The 17,837-nt window shown below is 39.8% G+C and overlaps 1 protein-coding gene across 2 annotated transcripts in view; it reads left to right on the top strand.

The window, feature by feature from the left end:
- Nucleotides 1–17,837, top strand: part of jade2 (jade family PHD finger 2) — a 224,543-nt gene that overhangs the window by 165,871 nt on the left and 40,835 nt on the right. For both annotated transcript variants that reach the window (XM_084940743.1, XM_084940742.1), the window contains exon 11: nucleotides 16,118–16,235. In XM_084940743.1, the coding sequence (XP_084796869.1) occupies nucleotides 16,118–16,235 (118 nt within the window). The remainder of the gene's footprint in view (nucleotides 1–16,117; nucleotides 16,236–17,837) is intronic.

Below are 17,837 nucleotides of genomic sequence, written 5' to 3' on the forward strand. Positions count from 1 at the left end.
TATGTGCTAACTAAAAATAAAGACAAGATGATAGTTTATTAAATTTTAATGAAATTTGCAGATTGTTTCGGTGGAGTTTAGTAAACTCCTTGCTATCTAAAATATAACAGGACACCGGAGTAAATTCTCGAGCATCTCACACTTCTGATAATCAGTTGTCTGCTTGACGTTTATTCAGCTGTGTAAAAACTATAACTTTAATCTCAGCCAAACCGATTTACTCAGGAACAAATAAAATACTAAAGAAAGCCAAACAATAACATTGTTAAGTTATCTAAGTCAGCGGTCCCCAACCTTTTTTGCGCCACAGACCGGTTTATGCCCGACATTATTTTCACGGACCAGCCTTTAAGGTGTCGCGGATAAATACAACAAAATAAAACTAGTACCGGTACCGAAAAAAGGAAGATTTATTCATAACACACGTGAAAAGACCCAGGAAAACCGAGTTAACGATAAAAACGATAACAAAATAACGCTGAAAACCGATAAAAACCCTGAAAACCATACATTTCACACCTGAGCCTCAACTCTCGCGGCCCGGTACCGGTCCGAGGCCCGGGGGTTGGGGACCGCTGATCTAAGTGACTTATATATGTTTAACCTGAGTAGCGAAAGACGGCGGTGGGTTTGAAAACGATTTGCCAGGAGTCCGGTGTTCTCACGCGCTCTAGTGAGCCTTGCCCCCGGCTAGCTATCGAGCTAGTGGGTAACAGACTCTCCGAAAACGTCGGAGCGCTTTTAAAAAATATGTGGTGTCTTGATAAACTGAGCAGACATTTGAGGTTTACACAGCTACATTCTCGCCTGAAAATATGTTAAACGTTTATTTTGTGACCCAGAAAGAATAATAAGAGTAATATTAAAACTAACTAGCTGCCGCCATTGTTGACAACTGAGCTGGGCCACGCTATGAATTCTGGGACACAGCTTCTTCTTCTTCGGGGTTTAACGGCAGCTGGCATCCTTGTACATGCAGTGCTGCCATCTTCTGTTTCAGTCCGTTATTACACTCTTAAATCCTACTACTTATTCCTGCGTCTTTTGGGATCTTACAAAGCTTCAAACGACACGTCGACTATTAAATCAGTCGTCGATGATTTTGATAGTCGACGTAATCGTGACTAGTCGACTAATCGTGGCAGCCCTAGTTCAAAAGAGAATCTGTCCAAGTCCACTCCCAAACTGACATGCTGTTTCTGCACAGATGCCAAACAAAACATCAGAGGAAGCACCCATTTCTGAATCTGGACGGGATATACAAAAAGAGAAGAAGCTACAGATGTTTTTTCTTACTCAGGTTAATTGTACTGGTGCATAAGAAGTTATTAGTTTTATATTTCCAGCAGCACGAATCACGTAAACAGAGGCATAAGTTTGCAATAACGGCATTTCCTTTGGGACGATGTAGAGTAAAAACACAAACACTGTCGACGTTCAGCAGCATGAAAAAAGTAGCAGAAGAACTGGAGATGGAAATTTAATATCGCGCTCTCATTCAGGCTTATATTGCTACTCTTATCTTGTGGGCGCCCACTCGCCTCACATGTTCATGATCTATTTTAGGTCGTGACCAGTAGTTAAAGAGTCAAGATAATGCTCACTGGCTAGAGTGCCCCTGCTGTGAAGATTGTGATTACTCCGTGTTCTGATAGTTTCAGTGGGTGGCATTAAGCCCCTAACTGTTTTAGGACCCTCTAAATGGCACCACAGAGGGAAGGTACCAATCACACTGAGCTACTTTATTCTCCAGGTAGCTGATATTATCTGAAGGTCTTTAATGATTTGCAAGGATATTTGTGTTCCTGCTGCCAAGATCTGCCTTTATGGCAGCGATTCAGTCCACAGTGTTTAATGCAGTCTGTAGTCAGGCAAAGCAAGTCAAAGCAAGTCCAGGTTTATTATTTTTGTAGCACAATTTAAACACAGCGATGTTCCGTATGGCATGAGATATTATTGAAAGCATAAGCTGGGGGAAAAATACAATAAATACATTTTAGAGACCAAATGCTAGAAAAGTCTTTAGCCCTGTTTGATCCAGATGCATTTTTAAAGCTAAACTCTGCACTCCTGAGTTCTGGGTTAACTTTCAGAATAGCCCTGGAGGATCTGAGTCTATCTATTTAGCCCGAAATCGCTGTTTGCTTTATAAACAGTAATAATGTTTTAATATTATGTGAAAAGCCAAGGATGAAGAGGTGGAATATTGCACTGTACTGCTGAGCTGTGCTGTCAGTGAGCTGTAGCTGTTTGAAGGTGGTCTGATTTAATCCAGTCTCGTTAGATATAATCCTCCAGTGTTTGTTCTATTATAAAGGAAATCTTCAACAATTTGCATGAAAGCAGTAGGCAACGCAACCCTGCATTAAATCACACATCAGGTTAGGTTTGACATTCTGCTTCCTGCTGAAGCAAATCAATATTCCTGATTAATAATTAGTTCTTCACCACAGGTCTATATATGAAGTGTGGAATCAGTGCATGACTACAATCTTCTGTGGATCTGTTGTGCTTGTTCAGACGCTCACAATTCGAATAATTTACCCAGCGTGCTTGGACGTGTGATTGATGGTCGAGATATTACCTCGAGCTAAACTTTGTCTTCGTATCTGAGGCAGCAGAGGTAGAGTTAGTATAGTTTGCATCTCTCAGGCAGGTTTTTATTTTTCACTCATAAATTTGTAATGTTTCGAGAGATGAGAATGTAAGATGTGGGAGTTACTCAGCCTTCCCTCTAGGATCATGAAAAGGATTCATGGCATAGTGCTCAGGTGTTTTGCTCTGACTGTGCAGCTCACCGGTGTGTAATATTTCTGAGGGCTGCACGAGGAAGAACATTTAACGGTGCCCTTTTTTCAAGACCCGAGTTAGTGAAGTCCCTTTGTTATTGCTATTTCCTTCAGACTTTTTCTTGCATAACTTTTTTGTAGATAAAACAGTCAGATTTAATTTTGCTTAGGGATTTTTTGGTGTGACGTGCAGCACAGTGCTGTTTTCTTTGGCTACAAGTGGAAATAAAAGCACCAAAATGTTTGGTATCAGTTATTAGATTATTGTAAGAATGTATGTTATTCGCCAGATCTGTCTGTTTCAAAAGCTTTAAAATTACTATTTCCCTGTAGGAAGCAGATTCTACAATCTATTAATCAGTCCACCTTCTGGCCAGTTGGCCAGTGAAAGTCAAATGTTCTCTCTCTCATTTTTGTTCTGCTTCTGTATCTACTCAGGAAGCATTAGGCTTACTGTAACACACACGTTACAACAACTGTGATTAGTCTGTTAGTTACAGTATAGCACAAGGATAATTCCTTCATTAAAAGAAAGTGTAAAAAAACTTTTTGTGGGACTTTTTTGTTTACAACATTGCTTTGGTTCAGTGAAGTTTGTGGGTTTTTTGTGCACAGCTCTCTTAAGGTCCCACCACAGGATTTCAGTCGTGTTGAGGTCTGGACTTGAGCTGGGCCATTGCAACACCTTTTTCTTTTTCAGCCACTTGGTTGAAGATTTGCTGCTGTGCTTGAAGTCAGTTGTCCTGTTGTGTAACCCAGTTTCGGCCAGGCTTCAGCTGTCAGACAGATGTCCTCGCATTTGACTCTAGAAGTCTGCGAAATTCAGGTTGTGCGGCTGCAAAATGTATGCAAATCTCCTCTCCACCACTGCGCCTGACAGTTTTTATGAGTTGTTTGTGCTGATATGCTGTGCTTGGTTTATTATGGCCACTTTATGTTGTTTGTCCATAGGACTTTGTGTCAGAAGTCTTGTAGTATGTTCTTTGCAAACCTAAGCCATGTTCTTTTTAGAGAGCAGAGGCTTTCTGGTGGGGACCTGTCCAAACAACCTCTACTTCTTCACTCATTTTCTAATTGTGCTGTCTTGAGTGTTAACATTTAACATGCTAACTGAGGCCTGTAGAGATGAAGGTGTAACTCTATGAACATTGGTCCACTCCTGAGAAGACTATGGTATTGTTTTATCACACAGCTTAACAAACTGCCCAAACATTTGCTTTAATAGAGGTGCTCACACAATTATAGCATCCTGTACAGCATTAGTATACACCGTCTTTTCTCTTGCCTGTCTCTTGCCTTGAGCAACAGTAGCTGTCATTCAATATTTATCAGCTCCAAGTCCAACATGATCAGCTCAGTTTGACTCACGATGGCACGGCAACGCTGACAACAGCACACACACGTACAAGTGCAAACGACAGCATCGTCCAGTGCTCCACAGGCTCTACAGGGATTCAGAGGAGGACTTAATCTAGCTTTAGGGCTCTCTTTGAGAGCCTCTCTGGTTTCAGAAACAAGTATGTGAGAGACATGAGTCAAACACAGTGGTAAAGTCGAAGGCTTGAGCTGAAACTGGGTAAGCTTGGTAAATCCAAGGGGAACTGCAGTTTCAGGTGATAATTATGTTCCCAGATTCATCACTAAAGTGACCCCTGCCTGGATTTTCACATTAACAAAGACCTGCCAGTCACCAAGTCAGCGTTTTTGCTGGTTGTTGCACAAGTGCATGCAGCTTGCTTTGAGCCAGTGATTTGATCTGTTTTTAAATAATCGTCTTCATCATTAAGTGTTCAAATAGATATGAACAGGAACTCTGTCCAATGTAAATCACCTCACACACACAATCCCAGCACTCTATCCTACACACTTGAGCAACATGTGACAAATTGATTACGTGTTTGCACTTGCGATCACAGCAGAGCTCCGTCTGAAACAAGCTGTCTACATTTAAATACACGCTCCACTTTAATCATTCCAGTTGGGATTGTCTTGTTAGTAATTAACCCAGGCTCTACATATTGGGGTTGGGGTGATATTGGGCCAATTAAAGATCAATAATCCTGATCTTTAGCTGGCTGCTTCCTCACAGTGGTGTCTGTGTATTTCAGGGTGAGTGAGCAGTCGATGACGCTCATTAGTAAGCAGAACAGGTTTTTAGTCAATATGGTGAGAGCTGAGAGGGTCAAATCAATATGGATCTGAGCTGGAAGTTAGTTGGAGAAGTAAAGAAAGAAAGTGTTATCTTCTTTGTTTCTTGGCTCATTTCTGCTTTTCTTCTCTGACTTTTTTGTTTCACTCAAATTTTGTTTTATCAGTCTTTGGCTGAGCTGTGAAACTCGAAAAAAACAAAACAAGCTTTGTTGTTATCCTTTGATCAGTTCTTTACTTTTTTTTTGTCTTTTTGATTGTACTGGATTCCCGCCTCCCTGTCTGTCTTTGTAAGTATCTAGTCACAGTAATTTGCCACATGTGCGTCACATATTACTTAAGTCGTTACCATGAAATCCATTTTTAGTCACAGACCCTTAGAGACGCGCACACACGCACGCATCCCCACATACAGACGGATGTTCCTGTTTTCACACACACACGCACATTCATTCAATCTCTGGTCCCCCCCTGGGTTTTTATCTCTATCTCAGAGATCACTTTGGGAATTAGTTCAGACTTAAATAGGTCCTGCCTTTTTCCCGGGGGCAGCACACACATGGATACACACTGTCTTCCTCAGACCTAAACACAAACTCCGCAGCTGACTGAGGGAAACAGAGGCACTCATTTCCTGTTTGTTTTTTTTTCTTCCACCCACCTTGATATTCTGTATCAGACAACCTGATTTGAAATGTCAAAACTAAAAAGCCCTAAATATCGTAGTTTTAATTGGTGGTTGAGGTGTACAGATTGGAGGAGGAGATCATTACTGATGCTGCTGGAACTGTTTCCTAATAAATTAAACATTTTCAGGTTTTGTTTTCGTTAGTGTAAACTTAGCATTGCATATAGTTAAGAGAAGGCAAACACATAAATAAACTTTACTTTTTAAAACCTGTTTTATACATATTTCATTATAGATCAATGGACAAAACTTTGACATTTTTATAAAATGTTTTAAAATACAGAAAACTGTTCAAAATATATTTTGTTTGTATTTGAGCCCCAGCAAAAAAAAGTAATCTGTTACTTAAGTATTGAACAGTTATTAAAAACTGTGTGCCAACGCCTCCTGCAGGTAGGCTGCAACTTAACATTTTATACCAAATAGATAAATATATAATAGTAATTAAGTTTTGATAATTAAGTGCTGCCCTTCATTTATTTTATCTGGAACATCTTGTATCTCGTCCCTGTCGTGGAACGTACTGGTCTACGTCCACAGCATCGCCGTCCATGTGCAAATCCAGATCCAAAAAACAACATGTCAAGAGCATGCCAGAGCAATGGGGTAGAGATAACTGTCTAAATATCTCTCTCTCTCTCTCTCTCTCTCTATATATATATATATATATATATATATATATAAAACCATATACTGTAACTTTAAACTGCATAACAATGTTGGCCAACCACAAACCTAAAAACAATAAGACGGCTGCACAAAAAGGGAGATAAAGGTTTGCACTTTTGATGTTACAAGACAAAATTTCCATTTTTTTTCACAATTTTCACTTTGGAGAGAGTTTTACAAGAGCTCCCTTTTCTGTAAACAAAATTCCAAAGTCTTATTTACCAAAATACAGAGAAGTATCACGGCCTTGGGAAACTGCAGCTTTCCCCGGCTACTCGTAAAGGACATGAACTAAAGCTTCTTTTGGCTGCTTTTTTTATTCACAAGAGGTCACCACAACAGATGGATGTGTATGGTTGATGTCGCACAGATTTTTATACCGGATGCCCTTCTTGACACAACCCTCACAGGGATTTGTGTCTCCTCCTGTTCTCGAACTACTGATCTTTCGCGTTAGGCGAATGTGTCAACCACTGTACTCCCGAATCACTACTCGCAGGACCATGAGTACAAATTGAAAAATAGATAATGAAGTTGGGTTTTTTGTATTTGTACTGTATGCTTTTGTGTTTCGCTAAGTATTTAATAGTAGAAATGGTGAACTTTAGGTTGCTTAAACTTTCACCATTGACCAGAAATGTCTGTGAAGGTTCTCAGTCCATTGACCAAAGTGTCACAGTCCGGCTGAGGCAGACTGTAAGGAGTGAAGAAGGTGGACCCAAAACGAGCCGTTTATTAAAGTCTGGACATAGAAATATAAAGAGAAGGGCAGAACTAAATAATAATCTAAACTGGGTGAGCTAAACATAACAAAACCCTGGAACATGGACATAGATGTAGAAACATGGTTAATAATCTTGGAAGCATGACATGGAAACAAGGTAAGGTAACAGACGCTGGGAGAAGGAATGAATAAATACACACAGACTAATAGCACACAGGAGGTGATCAGGGGAAGTGGAAACACATGGGGACACAGCTGACACAAATGAACATAACGTCACAGTGGAAGAGTGAAACTAAACACAATGAACATAGAAACACAACTCTTCAAATTAAAACAGGAAACATGAGAAACAGACATGACAATACAAACTTGACAACCTGAAATACATGAGACTAACCAGAAGACGTAAGTGAAACATAACTAGATTAAACTTGAGGCAACTAAATAATGACCCTAGAACTTAACATTATTTTCAAAATACAGCAAAAGAGATCAAAAATCAAATGAAAGCGCTGGGTCACAGAGTGCGGCCACTAAACTTGCAAACAGGCAGGCAGTCTCACCAAAACCTTGCAGATTGCCAAAATCAACAGGCTGCTGGTAAGAGAGAGGGCTAATGTTTTTTAATATAGGATGTATGGATATACATTAGTGTGAATCCCAAAGCACAAGCACACTTAGCCTTAAGTAAGACCGATTTCACATGCTCTGGCACCGTACGGTCAGCCTAAATGCACATTAGCCCGTTCCCAACTCTTAGCTGATGCTCTCGCTTTGCCTCTAAATCTAATCGGGGGTCGATTCTCGTATCGTGTAGATTCCTTGTATATCTGGCTTTCATAAGAGCCGGTGCATAGCTGCTGTTGTGTAATGTTTGTTATGCTTGTTATCGGAGCATTGTTGACGCCCACACTTCCATTCTAAATAAGAGCGTAGGCGTGCATTATTCTAAAGAGTCCTTGTAGGTGTGGTATTGTCTTTGTTTGTTGACTTTGATAAGTAGTATACAGCGTCAATGGACACCGTCGTGTCAGCGTAATCCGGCTTTACTGTAAAACAGTCATTTTACGTGTGTGTAGCTGTGCCTTCTATATTTTGTAGATGGCAAATTATATTTTTAACCCATTCATTTTTAAGTGCAAGCATGCATTTTACATTTACATTACATTTTACAGCATATTTATTTATTTTTTGTTAAGAGATTCAATCTCAACAAGCACAAAATAAATAAATATTTAGAAGTATTGTTTGCCGATCGCAGTTGTGCTTTGAGTTTTGAGAAGGCTACAGAAGATTTCCATATTTCAAACTGTTCTGCAGCGTTTTCTCAACCCGTGGAAGTGTGTTTAAAAATGGGCAGTATTTGGATGAGCGAGCATGGCGCTCTCCTGCCAGATGACTCATGATGAATTTCATAGTTGATAACAGACCGTCTGTGTGTTTGAGGAGGGAACATAAACAGGCAGCAAGTGATGTATGTGCATATAGTTTGTGTACAATCATTTGTGTGGGTGTGCATTTGTTGTCAGGACAGTAGCGAGTGGCGAGTGCAGGAAAAGGTGATGATACACACAGAGAGGGGGGATGACAGGCCTTGCAGTGTGAAGGTTAAAGAGCAAGGGAGAGATATGGATAGGCGGTGGCTTTGCTCAGCAGAGTTAATACACTTGTAATGCTGATTATCTCCAATCGTGTCATGGATGGATGACAAAGGAGGGAGGTAGCTTTAGCTGTCGAGGGATTAAGGGACGGAGGATGGATGAACCAGCACGAGGAGTTGTAGATGGATGCTTTCAGCCGAAAGGTCCATTTTGTCTGTCATTTATCGAACGTTATTGTAAATCAAGTGTTGGGCGTTGCATTGATAAGCAAATGTTACCACTTTTATTTTATTATTCATATCTCGGCCCGTGTACCTGCCAGAAAGCTAATTGTCTGTCAAGTTTAATTTTCAGTGGACAAATTAACGAACGACCGGTCTCCAAAAATGTGTCATATTGACTCTGTCATGACAAATGGTGATGAATCGGAACGTCTCTCCTGACAGGGGAAGAAAAAAGGCTTTTAAAACCGCCCAAAAGAGGACGTGAATGATTTTTTTTAAAAATTCTTTTCCTGGATATCATTGTGGAAATTGTCTTTGTAGTCATTTCCCGATGTGTCGGGTAGATAAACACGTTCACAAGCCATCTGCATTTTCAAATGAAACCCTCACTGCATTTAAAAGGTCATGTTGTTTTATTGCTTCACGCTGGCGAGATTATCCAAAGACAAACAGTCGTCCCTGATAACTGATGTTTTTATAAACTGCAACAGCCGCACGTCTCTCTTTATCAGGAGAGGAAAAACAGTGAAATCATCAGCTTCTCGATCCTGACAAGAGAGCTGTTCTGCTTTCCCTTCATTGTCTCCGTCTCATGCGACTGAGGTTTTCAAGTGTCCTTGTCCAGCGGTTAGCTAGTCCAAAGACCAATTTCATAACCTTTTGTGCTGACAAACAAAATTAACTCTACACGTCTTGTCAGATTTGTGTCTGTGGATCAACACATCTGAATGAGACGGACACATTTGTACTTAAGGAGGAGGAAAAACTGACTTGAGGTTGAGGGCAGTATTTAAAAAAGGGGCAGGGAGAGTTGGTAAAGGGCAGGAGGTTCCAGCAGGCAGTGGAGTAAGGGAAGCAAGAACATTTCCTAAGATACTAAAAAAAACATGGTAAAATAAAATGAATATAAAAAGTAATTACAAAATACAAAACTATAATAACTCAGCTCCTAGCGTGCTGGACAGACCTTAGTCAAATAAATGAATTTAGTCCTGGATGTGACTGTTTGCCAGCCTCCTTCACTTCTCAGTAGAATTCATTTCTCATCAGTCTGTGCAACAGAGCCGACCAATAACAAGGAAACTTATAGCTCTCTTTCTGCGCTTCACACATAACAATAACCTGAAGTTGTGATGGATTGTGTGATCTTCTGGTTATTATTGAAAACGCTTCCGTTTGGTTCAGTATGACTTTGCTTAAACAAGAAAGTTGAAAAACTGCTCAGTGCTTTGGACGGCTAGCCTTAATATAAAGGTTTGAAGAAGAGGGCTAGAGGAAATCGCTAACACGTGGAGGTAAAGAAAAGCACAAAACAAGCAAGCAAACAAACACCAAGATGCAGCTTATTTGTTATTTTGCTCCAAAATTCCCTCATCTGTCAATGCTCTCCCCTTTCCTTACCCACCCCGCCTCCCCACCCCTCATCCTGCTCTCCACTCCCCTGTCATGTTTGCAGGCAGAGGTGGTTGTTTTTGAAAACAGACACACAGTGTCCTAATCAAAGCCAGGCTCTGCACATTGTGTCCCAGTTGAGCAGCTATTTTTATCCGCACTGCTCTAACACGGGGATGGAATGGGTCAGATAGGCCAGGCTGACGAATCCGTCAAGACCAACGGAGACTGTAAACAGTCAGCCGGCAGGACTGCCAGCGCACACGAACGCACACCTACACACAGCTGCCCCCGTTTAAGTAAACAAGTAAACTGATAATGGCAATCAAAGATCGTTCTCTGTCCTGCATCTTTGTCATGTGCTGACCCACGTGAGTGCAGGTAGCTCCAGTCCAGGATGTGGATTTGTGTTCCTACCAGTAAAAAACGTTGCTGCGTGTGGTTACATGTTGGCTGTATTGGTAGTGCTGCCTCTTAAATACCTGCATTTGTGACTTTCTTTCTCTCATGCACAAACACACATGCGCACGCACACATAGGATGCTGACACACACACATAAATGTACTTAGAGACCCATGATTACTGATGCACCGTTGTGAGAGAAAGCCAATTGGCAGAGATCCAGTTTCTGGCTTGTTAGTTTGAGACTCAAGTAGTCTGGCTTGGACCCAATTAGTTTTTCTCCCTTTCTATGCACACATGACAATTGTGCTGTATACCGCAACAAAACTGGAAATCAACACAACACTGGTACATTTTATATAACATAAGGTATGTCGGCGCCTATAATAGTTCTTACTGCAGATTCCTGCTGTCAGAGCAACAGGGAATAGCATCTATAAGCGCATTAAACGGCTCTAAACGGTATGCACGGCACATGGTGTTTGGTTTACAGAGCAGCAGCCGTGTTAGTCTCGTGGTAAATGCATGCAACCACAATGTATATGGTTCAAATACATTCATTATGGCCTAACTTATTGTTTCCTGTTACTCTCTGTTCTGAAATCGTGGTTTAAATTACCATCATTGCTGTGGTTTACAAACTATGGGGCGCTTATAACGAGGGAAAAACTATAACGTGAATTTAAATTGAATAGATGTGATTTTTCTTTGATATTCAGTCAGCTGATCTTTGATTACTTAAAATTCAACTTGGATCCTCAGAAGAAGGGGCTCTTGTGGAAAGTCATGATTTAAACTATGAGCTGCTGATAATAACCGGCTGTTGTGGTTTGTTTGTTTTATAGTGTAAAAACAGAATTGGGTGAAAACAAATTGCTGCAGCAAAACCAATTGGGACGTTATTAATATTAGATTATCTGAGGGATAAAGTGTAAGTATAACCAGGGCTGCACACAAGTGGTCCGCAGGTGTGCATGTGCTGTCAAAATAAAAGACGCACCAGATAAGAAGTTGCAACGCGCGTTTGCGTGCATAAGATTTTCTGGAGGAGGACAGACATTTGTTTAGAACTTTTAAAGATGTCGAAGAAGCAAGCTCCTTTAAGCAATTACTTTGGTGTTCCTCCACCTCCAAAGAAATCTCAGAACCGCAAAAAAAGTGCGTATTCTCGGAAAAGTGGTTGCAGGAGGTGAGTTGGCTTCAAACAAATGATGAACGCACAGAGATGTGGTGCAGAATATGCCGTGAAAATCCCACTCTACAGGACAAAAACAGTGCCTTTTATATGTACGCAAACGCGCGTTGCAACTTCTTATCTGGTGCGTGTCTTTTATTTTGACAGCGAATGCGCACCTGCGGACCACTTAGGTTATACTCAGGGGTGCACATATCTTTCTAATGTCAAACCCGGGAGTGGGTCTCATGTGCAGAGTTAAGAAGTACTGCAACGAGTCATGAGAAAAACTAAGGACATCCCATGACTCAGCAGCTTGTAAAACCACCTCTTTAAGTAATTGTTTCATGACCTTATTAGTCTCTCCTGTGGCTGAAAAATAAGCCCAAATCATCACCCCTCCACCATTGTGCTTGACAGCTGGTATGATGTGTTTGTGCTGATATGCTGTGTTTAGTTTTCTCCAAACGTGGTGCTGTGCATTATAGCCAGACATCTGTGCTTTGGTCTTGTCTATCCCAAGGACTTTGTTCCACAATTTTGTTGTACATGCACAATGTCAATAAAACGCTATTCTATTGTATTCTATTCAGAAGTCTTACAGTTTTCCAGATGCAACTCTGCGAACGGAACCCATGATGCCATGTTCTTCTTAGACAGAAGAGGCTTTCTTCTGGAAAATTGGAAGCTGTCTTGAATTTTTTCCGCTTGCAAATAAGCATTCTCATTGCAGGATAAACCTCCTCCAAGGAGGCAGCTCACTCTCTGGGCAGTGTTTACTTTTCAGAGTGCAGGATTGTATTTTGTATATATTCATTTTGTTTCCTCAAATTGTTGTTGTGTTGTGTTTAAACAGCTTTCACCTGGTACTCTAATGTACATTTAAAGTCAATCAAAATCATCATATATAATTCCCTATATAGTTATATGTTGTCAGTACCAACAATGGCAGTAACTCTAGCATAATAGCATTATTATCACTTTGGCCTTGAAGGAGAGGTCATAGGTCAGATGTGATATTTTAAATCTTTATATAGTTTTTTCTGTATGTTGACAATACGTAGCACATAGTTTCTAAGTTTTTTAAAAAAATCAGTTTTCATCCAATGAATCATTAAGTTGACCTTAAAGACCTCTGTGGAAATGAGTCGAATTTGAATGGATTGTGAACATGACCCCACTCCACACCCCTGCAAAGTTTGATCAGAATTCCAAACTTTTCGAGTTATCGTGGTTTACAGACATAATAATGACACAGACACGCTCACAAATGCTAACAAAACCATAACCTCCATAGCAGAGGTAATGATGGACCGTGAATTGTTTGAAAATGACCTTGTAACCCTTCCCTGGAGAGCAACAATGGCTGCTCTAATCACTGCTGATGTTTTTCCTCCTTGGCATTGTGTTAACCCACACAGGCTTTATTTTTCAGTCGTGCTAGTTTTGGTACTAATGTGCATCGAGATAAGAAAGAAGATCAATAGAAAATGAATTTTAAGAAAAGATAGCCCAACTTAAAATTTAAATACTTGTTTCTGTTTTATGTTTGGTGGATTTTTAAATCAAAAGCCTCAGAAGGAAAAGTAAGAACACGGGTCCAGTGATCTATAATGAGATGTAAAGTACTTTGTAGCTGGATAACTCGGTTCATAACTAGAAATTTGCCTTTGCTTTCTCACTGAAATGAGTGTGGAGCAAATGTTTGTTCAGATGCGCTGGACATTTTCTCTTCTCATCATCTTACTCCTTTTCCCCTTTGAAACATACTGCTGGAGCATACACAGGCTCTGTCATCATTTTATCTGCAGATAGATTTATTGGTTAGCATTTAATAACTAAAGCTTTTTATGTATTTCTATATCTTTGAATCATATTTATGTACCTGTCTTTCTCAATGTATCCATCTCTTTCTGCCCGTTAGTCTAATTCTCAGCTATTTCATTTGCTTTCTTCTTCATCTTTTTTTTAATGTCTTGCCAATACGAAACAGTAACACATGCATTTACAACCACAGATTTTCTTTGAACATCCATATGCGCATGACATAAACATGCATGCTCGCACATCCATCTTCCAGCTCAGCGCAGACACTAATGCGGTCATATACTGCTTGCAGGGCCATATGATAGTAATTTGGCAGAATGAAGGAGCACGAGGGCTCAGCTGGAGTTTGGGTTCGAGTGGAAGAAGATCGAGTTTGTTGGCAGGAAACAGGATGCCGCCTTTTGACTCTGTGACCGTGTCAGAAGCGGAGGGATGCACTATAAACCTCTGATATTATGACATGTATCATTTAAACCTCATGATTCTTTTGAAATGCGAATCTCTTTAGTTTCACGAAACACTAACAGACAGTTATTGATACTCACAGAGCAACTTTAATGTTTGCTGGAGGCCATTTTCGGTCCATCTGATGGCTGTAATTCTAATGTGTACATTTGACTTTCCTCTAGTTTGGTGGTCACCAACTTCAAAAAAAAAAAAAAAAGTCTGCATTGTGTTGCGTCTGCTGGCTTTAATTCTTGCTTCTCGAAGTGTTGCTGGACCAAACAGCACAGGTAGAATCACAATAACATTCATCTGACGCGTATTTGCTTTGCTTTGTCTCATATTCACAACTACTGTAACTATCATAGCAGTTCTTTTGGCGTGGTCTCCACCCAGTTCTGTCAAAATCAGTTCAGAGTTTACTTTGGGTAATGTAGAGAAGCAAACACTGGTGAGTTTGGAAATGGAGATCTTATAACTTAGCTGTATATCATCGCTTTTGCAGACTCTCAGTGGTCTGTGATCACTCTGATTAGTTAACATTTGTTGCTTATAAGAATAACGCAATATTGGAAAAAGAGAAGGGTCTGTATAAATGATGAAAGTAGCTTATGCTTGTTTTATATATATAAGTGGCAATGTTCTAATAGCAAGCATAAACATAAAGTATACAAAGGTTATATAATACCAGCTACCTGTATGAACCAACTGTTGCACAAAAGCCAGATGAGAGCACTGCTAACATGGTTACATTGACACATAAAACAAGAGCCTGAAATCATTAACTAATACTTAATACATGCTTTTTATAACCTCTAGTCTCTCACTTACTCCGGTGTGTTTCTTATTAGGATTAGCCCGGCTTCCATAGCTCGCCTGCAGGTGGTGCAAAAAGCGCCAATCGATTTTTAACTGGCACAAGCAAGCGAGGGCACATTACTTCAATTCTGACTTCCCTTTACTGGCTTGCAGTTTGTTTGCAAATCCATTTAACTTTTTTTTTTTTTTTTTTTTGCTTGTTTGTTTGTTTTGTTTTTATGGTTTTATGTATTGCAAATAGGAACAATTTGCAGCTGCAGCTCCAAAACAGTGGAAAGTTTTGCCATTGCACATGAGACGTGCTCTTTCACCTGCTGTCTTTAAATCTTTTTTAAAAACGCTCTTTTATTTCCTGACTTTCGATTTAGTGTCATTTGTTGACTATGAATTTTATGTTCCTCTTTTATGTGCATTCATTATTACCTTCTACAGCTTGTATGCGTCCCTAGAACTTTTACTCTCTGGGCTGTTTTTGTCTTATAGGTTTTCTGTTTTTCTTTAAATGCTTTATAAAGAAAGTGATATAATAATGGAAATGGGGGGCTAGCGCCTGTACCAGCTGTCGTGGGGTATTTCAAGCAATAATTTGAAACATCTCACAGGTTTTCTGGTCTGATGCGTCCTAGTTAGTGGCTCATTCTTCCTTCATTTTGTGGTTTAATGGTGGGCCCCAAACCATTAAAAAGAAGAAGAAATTTGTATTTTTGACAAAAATAAAATATTCACCTTAGTTATTTGACTTTTTTAATAACCTAATGACTGTTCAGATATTCAAAATCATGCCTACGTCTAGGATGTCGACATGTTTGGGCTGTCATGTGTTCTGCAGGTGCTGTTGTCATATGAATACACTTATAGCTTACTAGTGCTTAATAGCATGCCATTATTATAAAGTGTTGCCTATTTTAAATTTTTTGCTTGTTTGTTTTTCATTGGCATTTCCTTGTACTGTTCACAAGTCAGTTCACTATTAAACATGTACTTAACACAAATATTATATAAAATAATGTGCAAATAATAATTAATTTGTAGCACCAATCATGCAGGTCTGCTGCCATTAGCCAGGTTGTGCTCGAGCACTCGTACTTCCTTCTCATCCAAGTCATCTTGTTTTTGTTTTTTTTGGCTGATCTTTTCACTGCATCATGATGAATTATGTTGCCCGTGCACAAGCCCCTAGTTATAGCTACTGCTCCTCTTCCTGTGTTTCAGGTGCGCAATCTGTGCTACATGGTGACACGGAGGGAGAAAATGAAACACACCCTCTGTGACCTCCAGGAGAAGATCTTCCACCTTCAGATACAACTGCTGGAAGAGGACATGGCTGGAGGTAAGGGTGAGACAAAATGTGAGCATGCGTCTCCACTCATCTAATTGCAGCCATCTAAACTTACCAATATAAAAAGCCTGTTACCTTTCACCCACTCGAGCTCTGCAGCCAATGCCGCCAACACGTACTCTATCCTTCCACCACCTCCTTTCCCCCCCAAAAAAAGTACAATTTGGAAAGCTTAAGTGTATAACAGTTACATCCAAGCCCTTGCTGCCTGAGTGTGGTGGGTGGATAGTTTTGGAAATGGCCTGTCATCATTTTTGCACAGTAGGCCACACTTGACACCTGCACAGCAAAGAACACTGGAATAATAGTTCAGCCAGATATTGTGACACCGACCATCCACATAAATGGAGCTCGATTTTCTATCCACTCTACACAGATGACTGACCTTGGTGCATTTTGTGCAGATGCTTTGTGATGGAGAGCAGGAAGGATGAAGAAGGCTGCTTGAGTTGTTCTTGCTGTGGTGGTCAGATAACTGCTTACAGTGAGATTTACAGTCCTAGTGAAACATCCAGGTTAAATGGAGTCTATTTCTTTATATATTTGTATTCTCCTCACAGTTCCCCACTTGCTATCTTCATCTAGAATTGTGGGTTTTTGTCTCTGTGGATTGTGGAAATATTAGAATTTCACCTGGAAATGAGTCCTTGGTAGAAGCATCACAGATTATTATACGCTGATTGATCCTTAGTGTAACTATTCCAGACCCAGACTGAGGACTTCACAGCTTGTGACACCATTGGTAGAAATTGTGCAGTATGAATATTCATATTTATAAAGTACCATTTCTCTTGGGTAGACCTGTACAGTTTTTGATGGTATAAAACAGGGAGGTTGAATTGTTGATGCATTTTGGTCTGTTTCAGATGTTTGCGTCTTATAATCCAGTGGTTCTAAAACTGCAGGGGGATAGAGCCACTGAAGGTGGCGCTTGGACAACCAGGAAAAAATTTGGATTAAAACAAAGTCCGTGTAGATTCAAGTCCCACAACCAGCCAGCCATCTTGGAATGAATTTGGACAGTTATTTTGAAGCCCATGTCTAAATAAATGGAGAGACACTCATAACTTCAATTTCATGGGTCACAGAGAAATAAAATCTGCTTCTGAAATTGTATAACTTTGTGGCAAATTTATGTTTAAAAGGCACACAACCACAGTGGCATTTAAATCAAACAAGACTTAAGTGTAGACTTTCAGCTTTATTTCAAGGAGTCAATAGAAATATTACAATAACTGTTAGGGGTGGGGGAAAAAATCGATTCTGTGTAGTATCGTGATATTTTGTTTGCTAATAATGTATCGATACAGGGACAGCAGAAATCGATATTTTGTTACAAAAAAAGTTTTAGTGCTCTGAGTTCAGAGCATGTTGATCCTTTTTCTGAGCAAGAATCCTGACATTCCTTCACTGTCCAAATGTGTTTAACTTTTTTTTTGGCAGCAATAAACATGTTTTATTTTAATTAAGTTCAAAACTTTTTTATTTAATGTAAAATTATATTTTGTTTTAATTTACTTTCAAATTCTTCAGTTGCTGAAGGGGCTGCATAGTTTTCATAAATTGCATAGTTCAGAATAGCTATAATTGTAC

Source organism: Perissodus microlepis, chromosome 10 (genome assembly GCF_051167445.1).
Source record: "Perissodus microlepis isolate ML-2025 ecotype Zambia chromosome 10, ASM5116744v1, whole genome shotgun sequence".
Lineage (NCBI taxonomy): Eukaryota > Metazoa > Chordata > Actinopteri > Cichliformes > Cichlidae > Perissodus > Perissodus microlepis.